The sequence below is a fragment of the Balaenoptera musculus genome, chromosome 3, assembly GCF_009873245.2.
Source record: "Balaenoptera musculus isolate JJ_BM4_2016_0621 chromosome 3, mBalMus1.pri.v3, whole genome shotgun sequence".
NCBI classification, from domain to species: domain Eukaryota; kingdom Metazoa; phylum Chordata; class Mammalia; order Artiodactyla; family Balaenopteridae; genus Balaenoptera; species Balaenoptera musculus.
The window spans coordinates 170,062,533-170,084,706 of record NC_045787.1 but is presented as its reverse complement, the minus strand read 5'-3'; the positions used below and the strand labels follow the sequence as shown (position 1 = coordinate 170,084,706).

Here is a 22,174-nt window from a genome sequence, read left to right as displayed (position 1 = left end):
TTTTTGATTTTTTTTTTTTTTAATTCCACATATCGGTGAGATCACCGAACATATTTCTGAGGTTCCTTCACCACCTCACCTAATTTTAATGACTCTCCAAAGAGGTAGGTAGGTAGGTTATACAAGAGGGGAAACTGAATCCCGGAAAGAAACCCGGTGTCACGCAGTGGCCCAGCTGGGATTTGGAGCCCGGCGGTTTGGCTCCGGCACAGCGCGGGAAACTGAGCGGGAGACTACAGCTCCCGGCGTGCCGCGCGCGGCGGCGGCCGGACTACAAGTTCCAGGCTGCCCCGCGGTGGCGGCGGCGGCGGGCTGCGGGCGCCATCTTGGTCGGCGGGTCGGATTGAATGAGCCCGCCGAGCCGCGGCCGCCGTTCCGAGCCGCGCGGACCCCGAGCCGCCGCCGCCGCCGCCTCCATGGCCACGCCGCCGCCCGGCCGCGCGGGCGGGCCCGCCACGCCGCTGTCGCCCACGCGCCTGTCGCGGCTGCAGGAGAAGGAGGAGCTGCGCGAGCTCAATGACCGCCTGGCGCACTACATCGACCGCGTCCGCGCGCTCGAGCTGGAGAACGACCGGCTCCAGCTCAAGATTTCCGAGCGGGAGGAGGTGACCACGCGCGAGGTGGGCGCTGGCGCCGGGGGCTCCCGCTGGGGCGGGCCGGGCTCTCAAGGTCCCCGGGGGGCTTCGGGGACGCCCTTGCGAGAGGGGGAGACTGGGGCGGGCCCTGCCCACCGAGGCGTCCCCAGGGGGCTTCGGGGGCCCCGGCGAGGGTCGCACGCTTGGTTGGGCCCCGGCCTCTGAGTGTCCCCGGCGGGTTTCGGGGACCCCTCCCGTGCGAGAGGTGGAGACTGTTTCCGGCCCCGCCCATCGAGGGGTCCGGCGAGATCTCGGGGTCCCTCGAGTGAGGGGTGCACGCCGGGGCGGGCTTCTGCCTCTGAGAGTCCCCGGGGAGGTTCGGGGGGCCTGAGTGAGGGGTAGAGGCCAGGACGGACGCTCCCGAGGGATTCCCCAGGGGTTTCTACCCCACCTCCCCGTACGAGAGGTGGAGACTGGCGCCGGCCCCAGCCCCCGAGTGATCCCCTGAGAAACGGGGGCAGACTAGGGCGAGTCCCGTCCTCTGGTGGGTCCCCAGGGTATCTGGGGGGCCCCGAGTGAGGGTGCACCCTGGAGCAGGTCCCCACCCACCGGCGGTCTCCTGGGTGTTTCACGGATCCCATGAGTCTGGGGCTGACCAGTCCCCTGAGGGGGGTTGGCCTGAGTGAGGGGTGCAGACTGGGCAGGCCCCCTCCTCTGAGGGATCCCCAGGGGACCTTGGGGGGTTGTGCCTGGGGAAGTGAAGGGGGCCCTGCCTGGGTGGGGGGAGATGGGGCAGGCCCTGCCCACCAAGGGATTCGGGGAGCTCTAGGGGGCCCCCGAGTGATGGGGTGTGAGCCAGGGTGGACCCCACCCCTAAGGGAGTTGTGGTGAGTCTTGGAGGATGTGTCTGGGTGTTCGGGTGTCCTAGGAGAAAATGGGGGAGGTTCTCGGGTCTCTGGGGAGACTGGGAGGCTCAGACCCTCTGAGGGGGCCCTAAGGAGGGGTGGGGGGGGTCTCAGGGGGTGTCTCTGGGGTGAGCCAGTGGTCTCAGTTCTCCTTGGAACTTTGCAGGGGTCCTGTAATGAATCCTGGGGAGTTCGGGGATTGGGGTGGGGTTAGGCAGGAGGTTCGATCTTTTACCAGGGCCTGGGGTGGGCGGGGGTCAGAGGGGGGGAATCTGATGTCTCCCAGGTCCCATGGGAAATTTGGGAGGCCCTTAGTTGGGCCCTGGGACCCCTTGGCTGGTGTGCAGGAGCCTAGTAGTCTGGTAGCCCCTGCCCTGTCCTGGGGGATGTGAGGGGAGGGGGAAGCATGAGTTCTTGGGGAACCAGCGGGAAGTTTTGGTGCAGACTGAGGGAGAAGGGGCTGGACAAGCCCTGTCCCCTAAGGGGATGTGAGGGCAGCTGTCTGGGGGTCCTGGGTGGGGTGTGTCCGGACTGGCTGCCAACCTAGTGCCCTCCTTTTCTCCCACTGGCGCCCCCCCCAACCCAAGGGCAGGTCCTCAGAATAAGGGGGAGGGAGGTCCACCATGTGGTTCCCCTGTGGGCCCCGTGCAAGAGTCATGGTCTGAAGCTGGCACTTAGCTCTCTGAGCCTTGGCCTCCCACTCTGGAGAATGGGCCCAGTGACCAACTTCTGGGAGGAGAGCCTCAGGGGGGTTGGGAGGTGGGGGGGGGGGTGGGTCATTTCTGGGAGCCACGTACCCTCTGTGATCTTGGGCAAATCACTTAACTTCTCTGGGCTCAGTGCCTCTTCTGTAAATTGGAAATAATAATAAATACCTACTTTTGGGGCTTGTTTGTGGGGCCACAATGAGTTCACGTTTGTTTTGTAGAATAAAAGCAATGAAAGGAAGGACCCCATGCGTTCTGTTGTCCCTGTTTGATGGTCCCTAGGATAGGGATGGGCCCAGAAAGTGTGGCTTGGGCATCCAGGGAGGCAGAAGACTTGGTGGCTGGTGGTGCTGTATTAGGTTGCCTGAGATTGGTTTAAGACTCGGGATCCAAACCCTGGTTTTAATCTGTGACCTTGGGCAGGTCACTCAGCCTCCCAGAGCCTTGGTTTTGTTGTCTGTGCAATGGGTCTGGAGTGGCCCGACCCAGAGCGTGGCCACCTGTTTCAGCAGCGCGTGCATGTCCTCGGGATGCAGGCCCAGGTCCCCCCTGCCAGGCTGGTCAGCGCCCGGGGTCATTCCCCCCAGCCTCTTGTCCCACCTGCGGGGTGAACCACCGTGCTGACCTTTGGCGGGGGTGGCCTAGTGGGCCTGATGGACGTGAGGTGCTGGCCCCCGCTGGATGGACGTTGTGCCCGAGAGCGCATGCAGGGGCTGGGCCTGCGGAACTTGATGTGTCTGGGCAGCTGCCGAGGCTGGTTGGGATGCAGGACTGCTGGGTGGGAGCAGGGGAGCCCGGCCCCACGGTGAGCACCCACCAGGGCTGTGCTCAGGATCTGGGGCCACCCAGGTGACAGGCGTGTTTGCAGCGGGAGTGGGGAGTTCCCACTAGCTTGCTGTCCTAGAGCTTGGGGGTGAGATGACAAATGCCCCTCTCAGTTGGACAGTGGAGAGAGCCGGTAACCTACTGGAGCAGGAGGTGGTGTGGTCATGTGGGCTGTGCGGAGGGAGTGACCTGCAAGTGGCCAGGGCTACAGAGGGGCGGGGCTTGATGGGCGGGCCAGGCAGGTTCTGGGAGCCTCCAGGGCTCAGGCTGGCTGAGCACGGAGGGTGTGGTGGGCGTGGTGTGTCAGGCCTCCCAGAGGGCACTTTACTTGTTCAGCAGCTCCTCACCTGGAAGGAATCTGCCCCCAGGGGACACTGGGTGATGGCTGGGGACATCTGTGGTTGTCACACTTGGGGGGGGGCCCTGGCATCGAGGGGCTGGGGGCCAGGGATGCTGCTCCACACCCCGCAGAGCCCAGGAGGGTCCCCCACAGAGGATGATCTGGCCCCAAATGCCATTAGTGTCAAGGCTGAGAAGCCACTTAAGGAATCCTGTGATGATGCAGTTTAAAATGTTGTGAGCGCACTGTGTGCTCGTAATCAATCCGAAGGGTCCAGGGGCATAAGGTAAAAAGTCAGATTCCCATCCACAAGCCTGGGCTGGCCACTTGTAGACTCTAGCCTTTCCCATCGGAAGTCAGATGATGCATCTTCTGGCCGGGTGAGCGGTACTGGGGCGAATGCCACGTGCAGATGTCACTGGAGGGTTTCTGGGAGGCTGGGGGCTGGCCAGATTTCTGTTTGAGAAGGATCATGGGTGCTGAGGGGGCAGGAGTGGGCCAGGGAGGGAGCGGGGTTCTCCGGGGAGCCTCCCCAACCGGATGTTGAGTTCCTCTGGGCTTCGCTTTCTTCCCCCTTGCTGCCCAGGTGTCCCATTGCTGCGGGGGTCGGGGGGTGCTCCCCAGGGGGACCCCGGGAGCAAGAGCTGAGCTGGGCTCTGGGAGTTTGGGGAGGGCCAGTGTTTGGCTGTGGTTCTCAATCCCAGGGCAGTTTTGTCCCCCAGGGACGCAGGCAGGTCCTCACAGGGTAAGTCTGGGACCCCAGGAAAAGGCCGCCTCAGGTGACGTGAACCCTGCTCCTCCACGGCAACACGTGCTAACACATTTGTTGGGATTCCTCAGGCTCGGCGATTGTGCAGCACCGGCCGTAAAAGACAGAACTAAAGGCCCAAGCTATGCCCGGGGCTCCCGCAGGACTGTCCCAAGTGTCACAGTGCCGTAAGGCACAGGCCTGCCCGGAGAACCCCTGTTCACTGGTCTGAAAGAGCCTTTGTGACATCGGCCGTCTGCGCGTCCTCCTCTAGATAGAATTTTCTGCATCGTCCCAGTGCTGTCGATTGGGTTCGGCAGATGCTTTCTGGAAAGGGCTGGAGTTGTTCTCAGCTTTGTGGGCTGACAGTTTCAGGCTTGAGCACTCAGCTCGGCCGTTGTGGTGGGGAAGCTGCCCCGGGCAGTACAGGAGGAACGTGCAGATTGCCTGACAATAAAGTTTTATTTATACACACTGAAATGTGCATTTCATATGGGTGCCTGTGTCACGAGATACCTTTTTCTTTTTTTTTTTTTTCACCCAGCCAATTTAAAAATATAAAAACCATTTTAGTCCCACAGGCTGGACAAAAACAGGTGGTGGGCTGGAATTTTGGCCCCTGGGCCTGAGTTTGCAGCCCTGGCTGTAGAGGACTGCCTTACTAAGACACACAGATGGGGGTGCACACGCGCACACATGCCCAAAACACTGTGAGAACCTAGCACAGACACACCTCGGGTCATTGCGCCGCGCAGACACTGCATTTTTACAAATTGAAGGTCTGTGGCAACCCTGCCTTGGGCAAGTCTGTTCCCTTCGGGTCTCTGTGTCACATTTTGATCCTTCTCCAGATATTTCCAGTTTCTTCATTTGTGTTATTTGTTATGGTGATCTGTGATCAGCGACCTTTGATGTTACTATTGCAAAAAGATGACAGCTCGCTGAGGCTCAGGTGACAGCATTTTTTAACAATAAAGTATTTTTATTTTTTTAAATTTAAAAAAATTTTTAAAATTTTTATTTATTTATTTTTTTGGCTGTGTTGGGTCTTCGTTGCTGCGCACAGGCTTTCTCTAGTTGCAGCGAGCAGGGGCTCCTCTTCGCTGCGGTGTGTGGGCTTCTGACCACCGTGGCTTCTCTTGTTGCGGAGCACGGGCTCTAGGCGCGCGGGCTTCAGTAGTTGTCGCTCACAGGCTTAGTTGCTCCGCGGCATGTGGGATCTTCCCGGACCAGGGTTCGAACCCGTGTCCCCTGCATTGGCAGGCGGATTCTTAACCACTGTGCCACCAGGGAAGCCCTAGAGTATTTTTAAATAAGGGCTGTGCATTGTTTTTCTTGCCACAAGGCTATTGCACAGTCAATAGACTACAGGATAGTGTGAGCATAAATTTTTTTTTTTTTTAGCTGAGCCATGTGGCTTGTGGGATAAAGATCCGTTCCCAGGGATCAAACCCACGCCCTTGGCAGTGAAAGTGCGGAGTCCTAACCACTGAACTGCCAGGGAATTCCCTGGGCATAACTTTTTTTTTTTTTTAAATATTTATTTATTTATTTATTTGGTTCTGCCGGGTCTTAGTTGCAGCAGGCAGGCTCCTTAGTTGCAGCTCGCCAGCTCCTTAGTTGTGGCATGTTGGCTCCTTAGTTGTGGCATGTCGGCTCCTTAGTTGTGGCAGGCGGGCTCCTTAGTTGTGGCATGTGAACTCTTAGTTGCGGCATGCATGTGGGATCTGGTTCCCTGACCAGGGATCAAACCTGGGCCCCCTGCATTGGGAGCGCAGAGTCTTAACCGCTGCGCCACCAGGGAAGTCCCCTTGGGCATAACTTTTATATGTACTGGGAAACCAAACAATTTTTATGACTCGCTTTATTGTGATACTCGCTTTATTGCAGGGGTTCAGAACGGGACCCTCTGTGTCCCTGAGGTCTGCCTGCTCTTTAACAAGACCCCCGAGAGTCACCCAAGATGGCCTAGGGCAAGTGAGGCCCTCGCCTTGGGCACGGAGTCTAGCAGGACACCCACATTCTTGCTCACGGAGATGAACGCACGATGTACTTTGAATTGCTCGAGCTTACTTCTTGGGTCAGTGTTAGGTGTACAGACAGAGGTCGAGGGTGGTACTGGGTCCCCATCAGTATCTCATGTCAGTGTGTCTCACAGCTCACTCTCCGACAGTGGTGCATCACCTTAGCTTTGCTCAGATCTCCTGAGCTGGCCCCCCATCCTCTCTGCCCCAGGACCCCTCAGGACCCCTGTGACATCCAGGTCTCCCGTCTCCTGGGCCCCTGTGGGCTGTGCTGGTTCCCCACCTTTCCTGGTTCCTGGGGCCCTGGGCAGCTGTGAGGTGGGGACAGGAGTGTCCCCATTGGGGTTCATCTGGTGTTTTCTCATGGGCAGGCCGGGTTAGGGGCGGGAGTGTTACCTTTTTTTTTTTTTGGCCACCCCGCGTGACACATGGAACTTCCCCAACCAGGGATCGAACCCACACCTGCTGCAGTAGAAGCACAGAGTCCTAACCACTGGACCACCAGGGAAATCCCCATGAGTGGTATCTTAATGGGATATTTTAAAAGTCAAAATTAACGCTGACGTCCACGGTGGATAAGCGTCAGGCGTACGTGCAGGATCTCTTGCTGGGTTTCCTGCCCCCTGAGCCCCAACAGTTTCTGTTCTGATCTCGCCTTGGTTTCCTGTCGTGTTGGTCCATCTGCGCCCCTCGTGCCATGAGGGGAGGCTGGAGAGACAGGGCCCCAGTAGGAACCCAGCCTGTGGGGTCAGAGATCTTATCTGAGATCCCTGCCTAGGTGCCAGGCCCTCCACTGGGGTTAGGAAAGTTCTGGAAGGTGACATGGGTGGGGAGAGAGGGCAGAGACACATCCCCCGCGTGTCCCCCTCTCGGAATTGCCCCCAGCGGACTGCTCTGCCCCGTAACTTGACAGGTCAGGAGAGGGCAGTGTGCTGTCCTGTACCTCAGTTTCCCCATTTGTGAAATGGGGCTAAGAGCCCATACCCCCCCTACCTGTGGGATGAAATGACCAGGAGTGCTGGATTGAGGTGGGAGAGCCAGGCCCCAGCCGGAGAGGGTGGGAGTCTGAGATCAGACTAGCTGTTAAATCCCACCTCTTCTGGATTTGTTCTGATCTGCCTGGGACGTTCCGGTTTGAACCTGAAAAATCCCACATCCTGGAATCCCCTCGGTCCCAGGCAAACGGGGATGGTGGTCACCCAACCAAGTGGCAGGCCCTTGGCAGCTCCCCTGAGCCTCGTCAGCTCAGGGGCCTTTCCTGTGCAAGGGAGGGGAGTGACCCTCACAGGCCTTAAGCTGACCTCCGACCCCTGGCACAGACACTCACTGCCCTGTTGTAGTTTTGTGGGAAATGGTGCCACTTTCAAAGCCAGCTGCCTTGTCACCCTCTGTCTGCCTTCTGTGTCAGCCCCCGAAAGTGTTTTAACCACTTCATTGAGGTATAATTCCCGTCTCACGAAGTTCACCCAGTTAAACTCTGCTCTAAGTTCAGAAGTGGTTAATATATTTAGAGCTGTGCAGCCATCTCCCCAAAGGAAACCCCTTCTTGGGGAGGGGCGAGATAGGGTAGGGGATTAAGAGGAACAGACCATTATGTATGAAGTAAATAAGCTACAGGGATATATTGTACAACACAGGGAGTATAGTCAATATTTTTTAGTAACTATGAATAGAGTATAACCCTTAAAAATTGCGAATCACTGTGTCGTATACCTGTAACTTATATAATATCGTACATCAACTATATCTCAAAAAAAACACAACAAAACAGAATTGCACTAAAAAAGAAAAAGAAGAAGAAGCCCCGTCCCCATTACTGGTCACCCCCTCACCCTCCTCCACTCCCTTGACATTAACCCACTCTGTCCCCGTGGATCTGCCTGTTCTGGATGTTTCCCATCGATGGAGTCACACCCTGTGTGTCCTTCTGTGTCTGGCTTCTCTCACTGAGCATCGTGTTCTCAGGGTCCGTCCTCGTTGGAGCGAGTGTCAGGGCGTCACCCCTTTTCACAACTGAGTGGTGCTCCCATGTGTGGAGGGACCACATGCTGTTTATCCGTCATCTGCTGATGGGCATTTGGGTTGTTTCCACTTTGGGGCCATTAGGAGTGATGGGGCTGTGAACGCATGCGCATTGGTCTTGTGCAAGATGTGTGTTATATCTCCCGGGTAGATGCCTGGGGGTGGAATTGCCGGGTTGGTGGTTGCTCTGTTTGTCTATCTGCGGAAACGCCAGACTGTCTTCCGTGGTGGCTGTACCGTTTTAACCCCCTGGCCACGTGTGGAGGTGCCGATTCCTCCCTGTCCTCACCCGCACTTGTTATAGACTGTCGTTTCCACGGTAGCCATCCTCGTGGGGGGAGGTGGTGTCTCACTGTCCTGTTGGTTCCAGATATTTGTAAACACGCTCACGGCCCTGTGCCCCTCGGCGTGGGGCAGGTGGGGCAGGGAGGCTGACGGGAGACCTGAGGTGTGTGCCCAGCTGGCAGGTGCGACCTAGCGGCGGCCAGTGATGGGGGCCAGTGACCTGGGCAGGCTGGGGTGGCCCGGGGCTGGTGGGGCAGTGTCAGGGTGAGCGGGAGGCGTGTTGGTGGGGAAGGGTGGGCTTCACCTCGGCCTGGCTGTCCCCCCAGGTGAGCGGCATCAAGACGCTGTATGAGGCGGAGGTGGCTGATGCCCGCCGGGTGCTGGACGAGACGGCCCGGGACCGGGCCCGGCTGCAGATCGAAATTGGGAAGCTGAGGGCCGACCTGGAGGAGGCCAACAAGAGGTGGGGCTGTAGCCGGCGCGATGTCGCCTGATTCCGGGGCGCACGGGGGGCTGGGACAGGGGTTGTCGCCCTGTGCGAGGTGGCGGCTCCCATCTGAGCGGGGCCCCCGGCTCGGGCAGCCCTCCTGGGAGTGGGCCGTGTGGGTTCTGGGGGCCGCTGGGTGGGTGGGGACGGCCTCTGTGGCCTGGCCCTCTGGCCGCCCCGTCTAGAGCCTTTATCCCCCAATATAATTTGGCCCCAGGAAGAGTTAAAACCCAGCAGCTCTCCTGGGACTGAATCCCTGGTAGCTGGTAGCCCTGTGCCCCTCCCCTTCCCCAGAGAAGGGGTGCCCCAGGTCACAGAGCCCAGCCTGGGCCCCCGAGTCCCCTGGGGGCGCTCACGTGGGAAGCCGGGGGCGGCGGGTGACCTTCTCTTCCTGTTCTCGAGCACCATCTCCCACCTGCTCCCGAGTAAAAGGCTCAGGAAATTTGGAGGACAAGGCGGTGCTGGTGGTGATGGTAGCAGAAGGAACAAAGTGATGTAAACTCGATGAGTGTTTAGATAAAGGACCCCGTGAGGGACACCAGATCCCCTCCCCGCTGACGGCGACCCCAGCAGGTCCTGGCTGGCATCACCTCCGGTTACAGGGGAAGCTGAGGACGAGGTGTGGGGAGGAGTCATCCATGGTCCCTCGGCGTGGCAGGGACCGGGGCTGAGGCCTGGACCGGGGCTCCTGCGTCCCTGTTCATAGTCGCAGCAGCAGCTGACTGCCACCTTCACGTTTGCAGCGTTCTTTTTCATTTTTTTCTAATTAGTAGACTTTTTAATTATCATTAATAGAGATTTTTTTGTTTTTGTTTTTGAGCAGTTTTAGGTTTACAGGAAAATGAGTGGAAAGTACAGGTTTCCCCAAATCCCCCTCCAGGGTCCCCGATGATGACCACCTTGCAGTAATGGGTGTGCCACTTTGTTAGGATTGAAGAGCCAATATTAATACATTCTTCTTAGCTGAAGTCTGTAGTTGACGTAGGGGTTCTCCGTTGGTGTCCTGCAGTCTCTGGGTTTGGACACATGTACACTGACTCGCGTCCACCATCATAGTATCACACAGAGTAGTTTCACTGCCCTGAAAATCCCCTGTGCTCCACTGACCCATCCCTCCCCCCAACCCCTGGAAACCAAGGATCCTTTTACTGTCCCCACATAGCTCTGCCTTTTCCAGAATGTCCTGGAGTTAGAATCACTGTGTGTCGCCTTCTCAGACTGTCTTCTGTCACTTAGTGATGTGTTTCTGGTTCCTCCGTGGAACAGAACAGAGAGCCCAGAGACAGACCCACACAGTATAGTCACCTGGTCTTTGATGAGCAGCAAAGGCAATCTGTACACTTTTAAAACAGCCAGGTAAACTGGATATCCCATCAATTTATTACTTTTTTTTTTTTCCCTTTTGGCCACACCTCACGGCTTGTGGGATCTTGATTCCCCGACCACGGATTGAACCCACGCCCTCGGCAGTGAAAGCGCGGAGTCCTAACCACTGGACCACTAGGGAATTCCCAATTTATTACATTTTTTAATTAAAAAGGGACTTGAGCTTCTTGGAGAAGATTAGGAGAATTCTGGAATTCCCCCAGCCCCTCTCAGCCCCAGAACCTCCCAGACACCTTTAACCTGCGTGTTGCTCCTTATCTGGGCCGAGAGGTCACGTTTCTTTCTGCTTATCAGAGTCATAGATACTCCCTGTCGAGAAAGCAGATAATGCATTTAATTTAAAGAGAAAAATGAAAGTCTCCATGAGCCTCCGCCCAGACAGAATCTCCGAGGCCGGTCTGGTGCATTTCTTTTCCACCTTTTTAAATTTAAACTCAAGGTGGACGCCGTCAGACAACAGAAGGCTTTCCTGACCTCGAGCCTGGTCATCGATGGCACCTGTGTCGTGATGCCGTCCCAGCCCCTCGGCCGTGTTCCAGGCTCCTGCGACAGCTTCGGGTAGCAGCTGTGCCCGCCGTCGGGCACCCGGGCTGGTGGCTTTTACTTTGGCCCCTGCTCTGGGAGGACAGCTTCCCAGGCTCTGGGCACTCACATCCGCAGGTGCTTCGTGCGACAGCCTCGCTTTCCGCTCTTCGGCTCAGAGCCCTCGCAGACAGGTGTGGGTGGCACGTGACAGCGAGCAAGGTGAATCTCCTGACAGGTTACAGCCAGTGCTTTTCCTTTCCTACCAAATGTATCGCGAAAACCCTGTGATGATGGAAACGCAGGTGGTCGAGTGGAGGAGTGACAGGCCGGGTGCTCCTGCCTAATCCTCCAGGAATTAGGGCTCCAGGGGAGGAATCTGCTTTCGTGCCTTGAAGCTGTTAAGAAGCAGGCACTTAAGCCAGTGAGGGCTGCTGGCACCCCTGCTTTCTGGACCATTCTGTGTCGTTCTGTGGAACCCTAGAATGGGGTGAATATGTCTAGAAATCTGTCACGTTTCCTGATCCTCTGCTCCCGTCGCCCTCGCCTCATGGCTGACCTTGACCTGCCCGCACACCTCACCCCAGGCCTCTGCATTCTGCTCTGCCCGAAGCTCCGATCCTGCCAAAGACAAGGCCCAGCCCCTGGCTTCACGGCTCCGGCTCAAGGGCCACGCCCGGCAGCTCCTGCCCCACACACATCCCTCCCCTCCCGCTTCATCCAGCCTCGGAACACGCACGTTCACGGCTGAGGGCAGCAGGTTGCACTGCTGTCTGCACCCATGAGAAAGTTCTCCATGAGGACAGGGGTGTTGGCAGATGTATCTCTAGTGTGAGGACGGTCTTTCCATGAAGCTGGTCCTCAGGAATGATGTGTCAAATGGTTCTAGTTTCCCCAAACACTCCAGGGATGTGGGGTTTGCAGCCCCACGCCGTGAGTGGAATAACCAGGACCGTGTGGCTTAAGCTCAGGAATGTGGGCTGCAGGGCCCCCAGACCCTCATAGAGGCCATCGGTGCAGCCCCTGCACAGAGCTCCTGTGAGGACAGGGTCAACCTGGAGGCTGAAGTCACTGGACTTTATGCCCCGTTGCCTCGAACTGGTGTGGCGTTCCCAGTGGTTGTCACCCAGGGTGGTCCTGCCCCCAGGGGACACCGGGCATTGTCTTGGGGGCGTCTGTGGCTGTGAGGACCAGGGAAGGGGTGGGCTGCCAGGGCTGCTCCACCTCCTGCAGTGCCCACCGGCAGAGACCCTGGGTGGCCCCACTGCCGCCGGGCAGCTTCAGTTCCTTGGTGGGGAAGTGCGCAAGCTGTCAACCCCAAGGAGGTTTAGAGCAGCGTTCAGAAACGTTCCCCCTTTTTTAAGAGTTGCGTGTTAGAAAAGTCTATTTGGCATCTTAAATATTTCGTGTTGGAGATAATTGTCCGTTAGAAGCTGGGCAAGCCCACCTGAAACAGCTTAAGTTTACAAATGAGATCGACTTTTCAAAGGCCGAGGTTTTAATTTGTTACTTTAATAAATTATACACAGGGAATTCCCTGGTGGTCCAGTGGTTAGGACTTGGCGCTTTCACTGTCAAGGGTGCGGGTTCGATCCCTGGTCAGGGAACTAAGATCCTGCAAGCCGCACGGCGTGGCCAAAAGAAAAAGTAAATAAATAATACATTAAAAAAAAAAAATCAGGGTTCTCCTCTACATGACCCTTCCTGTGCCCAAAAGTCTTGGAAAAGGACATGAAAACCCACGTCTTGAGGGTTATTTTGAGCGGCCGGCGGGGTCCCCCTGGTACAGAGTGGGTTTGAAGATGGGGCACCTTTGGTGCCAAGAAGTGAGGGATGCTAGGTCGGGGCCCGGGGCCCAGAGGCAGATGTGAAGTTGGCCTTGGGCATCGGGGCTGCCTGCTAACTTCTGCCCCTGACTTTCAGCGCAAAGAAGAGGGAGGGCGAGCTGACGGTGGCCCAGGGCCGCGTCAGGGACCTGGAGTCCGTGTTCCACCAGAGTGAGGCGGAGCTGGCCGCCGCTCTCAGCGACAAGCGCGCCCTGGAGAACGACGTGGTGGAGCTGAGGGCCCAGCTGGCCAAGGTAACGGTGGGTGGGCTGCAGGCCCCCAAGGACCGCGTGCTGAGGCAGACGGCGTCACCAGCTGCTTGTCCCACGTCTCCAGGCGGAGGATGGGCACGCGGTGGCCAAAAAGCAGCTGGAGAAGGAGACGCTGATGCGCGTGGACCTGGAGAACCGCTGCCAGAGCCTGCAGGAGGAGCTGGCCTTCCGCAAGGACGTCTTTGAGGAGGTGGGGCCCCGCCTGGCGGAACCAGGGTGCTCCCTCCTTCCTGCGTCACCCTGATGCCCGCCTCTATCATCACGTGGCCGTCTCTCTCTGTCTCTCCCCTGCTCACCTGTGTCTTCCAAGGACACTTGTCCTTGGATTTAGGGCCACCTGGATAATCCAGGATGGTCTTGAGACCCTTAACTTAATCACATCTGCAAAGACCCTTTGTCCAGGAAGGTCACACTTGCAGGTTCTGGGGACCAGGACGTGGGCACACCTTTTGGGGGGGCCGCAATTCAGCCCCCTGCAGACGCTCCCCTGCCTCCTCATCTCTGGGCCTCGGGGCTCCCCGGGCCCTCCCACCTCATCACAGCCCATTGTGCTGTCATGGTGCAGAACAGAACCCTGGGGGCTGGGCCACTTCCTGCGCTCACTGCCCTGGAAGAGCGCTGGCGGGAAGGGTGGCCATGCAGCCGCAGAGTGGCTTCCAGCTCCAGCCAGGCCCCGCTCCAGCCAGAGCGGCCAGGGGCGCCAAGCGGAAGCCCACATCTGTCAGGGATCCCGTGAGGAGGCCGCGGGGGGCTGGAGGGTCCCTGAGGCGGGCCTGGGGTGGGGGTGGGTGTTCGGCCGAGGTTCCACCACGCTCCTTTGTAAATGCGTTTGGCTTTCTTTAGAAACAATTCATATTGTTCCACAAACCGGTGCCAGAGATGAGTGACTGATGTCTGTGGAGTGAGTTTCATCCGAGGTCCTGAGCTCTGGGGCTGCCCCCCCTGCCCTTGACTCCACCGCTGTCTGGTCAGCTCCTGACACATGTGGCCGGGGCATCTGTCAGCTGGTCACTGTCTCGACCCACTGCTGTCCTATCTCGGACCCCAGACACCTGGGATGGGCTCCATCAGGAATTCTTTTTTTAAATAACATTATTGAAACATTCCCATACCAGAAATCTTTCAAAGTTTACAATTTAAACTGGATTTTAGTCCATTCACAGAATTGTGCAGCCATCACCGCTTAATTCCAGAACATTCTGTCACCCCCTAAAAGAAACTCTGTACCTGTTACCGTTAGCATTCCAGTTTTTTTTTTAATATAACAAAACTATTTTAAAGTATACAACTAATTTAATGAAATTTAGCACATTCACAGTATTGTGTAACCATCACCTCTATCTAATTTCCAGAACATTCCATCACCCCAATAGAAGCCCCGTCCCTATTGGCAGTCACCGCATCCCCCTCTCCAGCCCCTGACAACCACGAATCCACTCTCTGTGTCTGTGGTTCTGCCTGTTCTGGACGTTTCCCATCAGTGGAATCACACGCTGCGTGTCCTGTGTCTGGCTTCTCTCACTGAGCGTCGTGTTCTCAGGGTCCATCCACGTTGTAGCGAGTGGATGTCAGGGCTTCACCCCTTTACATGGCTGAGTGATGTTCCCGTGTGTGGAGGGACCCGTGTGTTGATCGGCCGTCAGCTGGGAGATGCTGGGCGGCCGCTCTTCAGTGGTTGTGAATTGTGCCGTGGGGTGTGAGCAGGCGACCTGGCCCCTCCCCAGAGGGTCACGGTTGGCACAGTTTCGTGTCCTCGGTCCAGCCCCTGGTGGGTCGGGGACGCTGGTGAGCAGGCCGGAGCGGTGAGCGCGCGGCTGTGTCCCCAGGAGGTGCGGGAGACGCGACGGCGACACGAGCAGCGCCTGGTGGAGGTGGACAGCAGCCGGCAGCAGGAGTATGACTTCAAGATGGCCCAGGCGCTGGAGGAGCTGCGGGCGCAGCACGACGAGCAAGTGCGGCTGTACCGCCTGGAGCTGGAGCAGACCTACCAGGCCAAGGTGCGCATGCGCGCCTCTGGCGGTTCCCCCCCCCCCCCAAGCCCCGCCCAGCCCCATGCGGGCTCTCACGCACTGCCGTATCCCCGCAGCTGGACAACGCCAAGCTGATCTCTGACCAGAACGACAAGGCCGCCAGCGCCGCTCGGGAGGAGCTGAAGGAGGCCCGCATGCGGGTTGAGTCCCTCAGCTACCAGCTTTCCGGCCTCCAGAAGCAGGTGACTCGCCAGAGCCCCCTGTCCCCTCCTCAGGCCCTGTCCCGTCCCTCCTGCCGTCGTCGGTGCGGGGAAGAGGCCCGGAGGTGGCCGGGCTTCCCCCTGTGACGCGCGTGGACCCCCGCCCCAGGCGAACGCGGCTGAGGACCGGATCCGGGAGCTGGAGGAGACCGTGGCCGGGGAGCGGGACAAGTTCCGGAAGATGCTGGACGCCAAGGAGCGGGAGATGACGGAGATGCGGGACGTGATGCAGCAGCAGCTGGCCGAGTACCAGGAGCTGCTGGACGTCAAGCTGGCCCTGGACATGGAGATCAGCGCCTACCGCAAGCTCCTGGAGGGCGAGGAGGAGAGGTGGGCGCGGTGCGGAGTGGGCGGGGGTGGGGCGAGCGTGCTGTCCTGGGCAGGGCCAGCGGCACCCCCTCCCCCGGCCCCCAGTCACCCCGCGACCCCGCCCCCAGGCTGAAGCTGTCCCCCAGCCCATCGTCGCGCATCACCATCTCGCGGGCCACATCGAGCAGCAGCGGCAGCAGCGTGTCCGTGTCCGGGCGCCTGGGCCGCAGCAAGCGGAAGCGGCTGGAGGTGCAGGAGCCGCTGGGCACGGGCTCCAGCGGCACCGGCTCGGGCAGCAGCGGCAGCAGCAGCTTCCGCCTGGCCCAGCAGGCCTCGGCCTCGGGCAGCATCAGCATCGAGGAGATCGACCTGGAGGGCAAGTTCGTGCAGCTGAAGAACAGCTCGGACAAGGTGAGGCCCCCACCCCACCCGTGGGGAGGCCCGCGGGTCTTCTCGGAGCCATGGGCCAACGCCCGTCCCCTTTGCCAGGATCAGTCTCTGGGCAACTGGAGGATCAAGAGGCAGATCCTAGAAGGGGAGGAGATCGCCTACAAGTTCACGCCCAAGTATGTGCTGCGGGCTGGCCAGACGGTCACGGTAGGTGGCTGCGGAGAGGGAGCGGGCAGGACGTGAGGTGCGGCTGCGATGGGGTGGGGGGACCGGGGTGGGGGTGGAGAGCATTACAGGGATGGAGCCCTGGCGCTGAGAACAGCTGCCTGCTGTCACAGATCACCTGTGTGCCAGTGTTTCTTCATCCGGGCTTCCCTGGAGCCCTTGGGAGGGCCTAAGGGATGTGCCGGGGGTCCACGGTGGAGGTGGGGCTGAGTCCGGGCTGTCTGGGCTGTCTGTCCAGGCACTGGCGAGACACATAACAGTCAATAGGCATGGACTCTAGGGCTTCCGATTCCAGCCTGGCCCATTTGCCAAGATGAGAGCCCTTGGTCACTGTGAACCTCAGTCTCTTCCATACCCTGGTGACTACCATCCCTAGCCAGGACCCAGTAGGGCCAGAAGGATTAAACGCCCAGGGCATCGAGGGAGCCTGTGATAGAGGGCCGGCTGGTGGTACATGCCACTGGGACCGGAGCTGACATTAACCGGAGGCCCTCCTGTGTCCCCAGGTGTGGGCAGCCGGTGCAGGGGTGGCTCACAGCCCCCCGTCCACGCTCGTATGGAAGAGCCAGAACAGCTGGGGCACGGGCGAGAGCTTCCGGACCGTTGTGGTCAATGCTGACGGGGAGGTGAGCACCTCCCTCTGCCTCGGTCCTGGGGTCCCTCCTGGGGTGGGGCCTTGGCCAGCAGGGCAAGTGAGTGCAGCCTGGGCCTGGTCCTGGGCATGCGAGCATCCTGACCACCTCGCCTGTGGGCTGGGCCCCCAGCACCTGGGGTGGCTGTCTGCAGCTGCTGTGTCGTCTCGCATAGGAAGTGGCCATGAGAACCGTGAAGCAGTCCTCGGTGGTGCGGGAGGCCGAGAACGGGGAGGAGGGTGAGGACGAGGCGGCCGAGTTTGGAGAGGAGGATCTTTTCCATCAGCAGGTAGAGGCTCCCAGGCGGTACGCGCACACACGCACGTGCACACGCCTGTGGGCCCTGTTTACGCGGCTGCCCTGGGCACCACCCAGGTTTCGCCCTGGCTCGGCCGGGCCGCAGAGCTCACAGCCAGAGGCAGGCCGTGGAGCCGGCTGCTCTCGCCTCCTGGGCCTGCTTGTTGTGTGGACCTCAGGGTACTGGCCCCGGGCACCCTGGGAGTGGGGTGTTCAAAGCCTATTGCATCTCAAAGTGACTCTGGTGCAGCCCCGAGGGTTCTCAGCGAACCCCCTGTTACCACATTTCCTCCAGAGTGGGGTGCTGGTGACTTAATAATGGCTTTGGGGGGAAGGTGGGGAGCCAAGGAACCACACTGAATGAGATATAAGTGCAAGACTCTCCGGGGTCTGAAACAATTGTACCGTGTTCTGTAGCTCAGAACAGAGATGAGGGAGACATGGAAGGTTCTGGAACAGGGACCATTGAGGCTGGGGTCATCTTGCTGGGAGCTGAGCTTCTCATGGTGGCTCAGGCCCTGCCCCGGTCCAGCCCCTCCTGGAGGGGGCTGGGGGCCACCAGCTACCTTCCTGGCCTCCTCACTGGTGCCGTCCTTCCTTGCAGGGGGACCCGAGGACCACCTCTCGAGGCTGCCGCGTCATGTGAACCGAACATGCCTCATCACACGTCTTTCTTTATCCAGGGCCACTGAAAACTATTTTTATATCATTGGCTTCTTTAGTCCTTGGTACATTTCTAGAGAGTTTTTAAGCAAACTGCCAGAGCGTGGGGGTGGGTCTCTGCTGAGCTTTCCTGTCGCTGGGTTTCCCTGGGCCCTTCATCACCACTGTCCAGAGTGTTCAGTGCCCCGTTCTCACCTTTCGGTTGAGTTCGGGGCCCAGGAGCCGAGTGGCTAGCGGCCTTTGGGCTGGGAGTACAGGGGGCCCGTCCACCGCTTCGGTCTCAGCTGCAGCCTGGGGTCAGGGCGGGAGAGGAGGCCTGAGGTGGACAGAGTGGAACTGCGCGTAGGAATCCAATAGTTGTTTGTTTTATTAAGCTTTTAAAACAACCAGATTCAGAATCCAGGTTCTGACCTGGTGGGGGGAAGGGGCACCCTGTGGAATTTTGGTGGCTCAGCCAACCGAGCACCGGAACAAGGGACTCGCAGGCTTTTACCGCAGGCCTGGGCTTCGGGGTTTGTCACAATTTCTGCTCTGCTCTCAGGAATTGGGGTGCGTGGGGTCGGCCTCCTGGCTCCCTCTCTGGCTGCTGGAACCTCACGTTTCTGGGGTTTTCTGCAGTTGAGTTCCTCACCTTACGGGGATGGATGGTTCCGTTGTAAGACTTGTCCTCAGGTCAGCCTTGAGGGGACAGGTGTGACGAACTCGGAAACAAATGCCTTGGGCTCCAGCACTACGTCCACCTGTAACCACCGCTTCCCACCCTCCCGTCGGAGGAGGGCGACTTCAGGGCGAGACGCTGGACTCCCCGTTCTCCGACTCTGTGCCTTGTGCATGGGGCACGCTGACTCACGTGTATTCTTGGGCATATACTAATATCCCGGCTTCCTCTGTAACTTCTTGCTGAAGTGGTGTTTCTGAGACAGACCTGCCAGGGCCAGTTGGCCCCTACGGGATGGCTCCGAGTCACGGTCCGGCTTCTGGCTGCCTGGAGGCCCCCTCCCTGCATCAGCTTACCGTCGACGCCTCTGCCACGTAGATACACAGAAATTATTTTTTTAACGGATATTTATTTTTTTACATCGGTCAGTACACACATTGCCGGGATCCCACCTCAGAGGCTCATTCATGCCAGGGTCACCAGGACAGTCCCCCGAGGGGGTGGCAGTGGGGGGCCTGTCTCTGTGGACTCTGAGGCCCCAGACGGCAAACTTCTTTCAGAAAGCGCAGCTCAAGTCTTAAAAGACGCAATACTGAGCCATGGAGGTGGCCTGCCCCAACCCCAGGCCGGGAGCAGCCCGTCTGCCTCCTTTCCCTGGGAATCATGGCGACAAGGGCCCGAGGCCTGAGCCCCAGGCCGGGAAAGTGCCAGTGGCCGATAAAACTAAGCTGCTGCTGAGTCTAGAATCTCCTACAGACTCTGGCTTTAAGTCCGAGCATCTTTCCATGGCCACCTGGACCGCAGGCTGTTTCCTCTGTGGAGGGAGACATCTCTTACCAGAACAGCTCCTCGGGGACGGGGCAGCCCCTGGAAAGCGTTTCTTGCCCTGGCAATGCGCCCCCCCGCCCCCCAGTGTGCACTTGCCCAGGAGTGCTTGCAGGCCTGTGAGGTCGCAGGCTGTCTTCCTTCTCCCAGACGTAGCAGGAGCTGAGGGAGCTGTGAGGGTCTGGGGAGCCTGATGAGATGCAGGGGGAGTGGCTAGGTGGCCCTCAAGCAAGTGGGAACTGCACTGGCTATATCCTTCAAGGTATTGGGGAGTCTCTGGGGAACAAAGGTCTGTCCTGGAATTTGGGGCCTGAATTGCTGAAGTAGTTTTGCAGGCTGGGCTCGAGGACAGGAAGGAAGGGAGAGGGCCCCACCCTCCCTGCAGGCCCAGAGGTCCCGAAAAACAGCCCAAGGGCTGCCCTAGTGCCTGCAGAGCCCCCAGGCTCACTGGTAGGGGTTGTTCCCAGCAGCTGAATTTTCTTGCCTGCTTGAGATCTTGGGTGGAGCCTGGAAGTGGCCCAGACAGGCGCTGGGATGCCCTTGGCTGGTGGAGGGAGGGTGCACTGGACTGGTGGCCACTTGTGGCTGGAGGCTGGTGACGGTCATTGGTAATCAAGTATTTGAAAACACGGAGCAGAGTCCAATGTTACAATGTCAGCCAGGGCCTGGGAAATCGAATTTGCATATGTCCTTAAACATACTTAACTTTAAGCCACTTAAAATGATGCAGAAGCGATTCTTTTTTCTAAGCCCCTGTCATGTGATGAGCACCCTTCTGGAGAAAACCCATGCTTCCCAGCCCTGGGGAGGGACGGCCTGCGGGGATGTGGCCGGCAGGAACCAACCCCTGGGAGACACCAACGCCTCCCCCCGCTCCCCGCCCGCGGTCTGGGCGCTCAGCTGTTTCTACAACAGCCAAGCTCAGACTTGGGCTCGTTTTTACCCACACCATCTACCCAGCAGTTCTATTTATATCAGCATATCCGAGCTGGGACTGACATTCCTCAAGGACATTAAAGCTACTGGAAAGGTCTTAATTCTGAGCCTGAAAGGTATCATCAGCACTACATGCTAGTGGGCTCGGTTTCAAGAACTCGGCTGTTTAGACACGTCTCAGAGATCTGTTGGTGATTTTTACGATGCATGTCAAACGTGTGGTCTTTTGTTCTCTCCGAGGATTTGTAATACACGTTTTATGACTGGAAACTTTTTTATACAACACTCCAATAAACATTTTGGTTTTAAATTCTCCCTCTGAGTCTACTTCCACGCCAGGCTGCTGAAGCAGGAGCCCCAGCCCCTGAGCGGGGGCCACTCTTCATCGCGGTGCGCGGGCCTCTCTTGTTGCGGAGCACAGGCTCCAGACGCGCAGGCTCAGTAGTTGTGGCTCACGGGCCTAGTTGCTCTGCGGCATGTGGGATCTTCCCAGACCAGGGCTCGAACCCGTGTATCCTGCATTGGCAGGCTGACTCCCAACCACTGCGCCACCAGGGAAGCCCCAGTTTTCTGCATCCTGATCCACTGACACTCCTCAGTGCTTTTGGTCACATGACGCCCTGGTTTATCACCCCGCCCCACAGCCCAAGGCGCAGTGCAGACATGCCCACCGCCCCGTGCGCAAGTGCGGAGGGACCCTTCGGGGGCGGAGCCTGAGCGCGGAGGGGCGGGCCTCTGGCCCCGTGTCCCTCCCTTCTCCCCGGAGTCCTACACGGGAAACCGACTTTGGCCCGCTTTTGTCTGCGCATGCGCGGGAGGCCCCGCGCCGCCTTATTGGAGCTGTAGTCTCGCCCCCAGCCCGCTCGGACTCCATTTCCCGTGGGGCCCTGCGGTGTCCGACTTCCGGCGTGGGTGCGGGTGGGCACACGCGGCCGCCGTCTGGTTGACTTTGCGGAGCCATGGAGGGTGGCTTCGGCTCGGATTTCGGGAGCTCCGGCGGCGGGAAGCTGGACCCCGGGCTTATCATGGAGCAGGTGAAGGTGCAGATCGCCGTGGCCAACGCGCAAGAGCTGCTGCAGGTCCGGGGCGGGGGCGGGGGGCAGAGGGTGGCGGGGTCCGCCGGGGGCCGGCGTCGCAACTGAGGGCTCGCGTGTCCCCACAGAGGATGACGGACAAGTGCTTCCGGAAGTGCATCGGGAAGCCGGGGGGCTCCCTGGACAATTCGGAGCAGGTAAACGCGGGGGGCCGGCGGGGTCGCGGGCCCTGACCCGGCGGGGAGGCTTCTCCGCGTGCACGCGGACTAACGGGGTGACGCAGTGGGGCCGCGGCGCGTGCGCAGTCCGCTGCCGGGGGGTGGGGGCGCCGGCTGCGATCCAGACCTGAGCCGTGCGCCTTCCCCGTCCCTAGAAGTGCATCGCCATGTGCATGGACCGCTACATGGACGCCTGGAACACCGTGTCCCGTGCCTATAACTCGCGGCTGCAGCGGGAACGAGCCAACATGTGACCGCGACGCGCCAGCAGGCCACCCCCCAGCCTTGCCCCAACCCCGGACCCATTTCCGTAAATGCTGTTTGTGAGGCGGGGTCAGCCTGTGCGTACTGCCTGCCAGAAGTTTATGAGAACAAGATTGGTGCTGGGACAATTGGGACTCTGCCCGGCCCCTCCGCCTACATGCACACGTGTTAGTGGGTGTAGCTTGGGTCTTGGGAGGACCCTGGCCCCGGTGCCACCTCCCCTTGTGCGCCCGTTACCGAATTAAGTCCTGTGGACCCTGCTGGGGCCGCAGCAGAGTTGACACAGCACGAGTATTATTCGGTGGCCGAATAAATGGAACAGCGGGAGCTACGTTCACAGCTGAACTTCTCACCCACCTGGCGAGGGGGATTTAATTTTAAAGGGAGGAGTGAGGTTAATGATGGGGAGGTACACACATTAGTCTACTGGGGAAGGGGCAAGGCTTTTTTGAGGGAGTTGTGGGGGGGGGACACCGTTTTTATCCTGTTTTGGTCTTTAATGTATGTACCGGCCTTTGGTAGGTGTGTCATTTAATATGTTAATATAGTAAAATCAACACATAATGAGG

At 58.9% G+C, this 22,174-nt stretch overlaps 2 protein-coding genes across 4 annotated transcripts; both read left to right on the top strand.

Annotated features, from left to right (window-relative positions):
• The first annotated feature begins 337 nt into the window (after positions 1-337).
• Positions 338-20,402, top strand: LMNB2 (lamin B2). Of its 3 annotated transcripts, none has more exons than XM_036848047.1 (12): positions 338-620; positions 8,758-8,894; positions 12,750-12,906; positions 12,989-13,114; positions 14,751-14,921; positions 15,011-15,136; positions 15,264-15,484; positions 15,592-15,874; positions 15,953-16,060; positions 16,585-16,704; positions 16,886-16,999; positions 17,612-20,402. In XM_036848047.1, exons 1-12 carry the CDS (start codon positions 348-350, stop codon positions 17,651-17,653), a joined length of 1,878 nt encoding a protein of 625 aa, XP_036703942.1. In that variant the 5' UTR covers positions 338-347; the 3' UTR covers positions 17,654-20,402. The 3 variants fall into 3 exon arrangements, with proteins under 3 accessions (XP_036703942.1, XP_036703943.1, XP_036703944.1); XM_036848048.1 differs by having other exon boundaries at positions 16,843-16,999; XM_036848049.1 differs by lacking the exon at positions 16,886-16,999.
• A 582-nt stretch (positions 20,403-20,984) lies between these two features.
• Positions 20,985-22,174, top strand: TIMM13 (translocase of inner mitochondrial membrane 13). The gene is made up of 3 exons (XM_036845418.1): positions 20,985-21,168; positions 21,252-21,320; positions 21,497-22,174. The coding sequence occupies exons 1-3, from the start codon at positions 21,049-21,051 to the stop codon at positions 21,593-21,595; spliced, it is 288 nt and encodes a 95-aa protein (XP_036701313.1). The 5' UTR covers positions 20,985-21,048; the 3' UTR covers positions 21,596-22,174.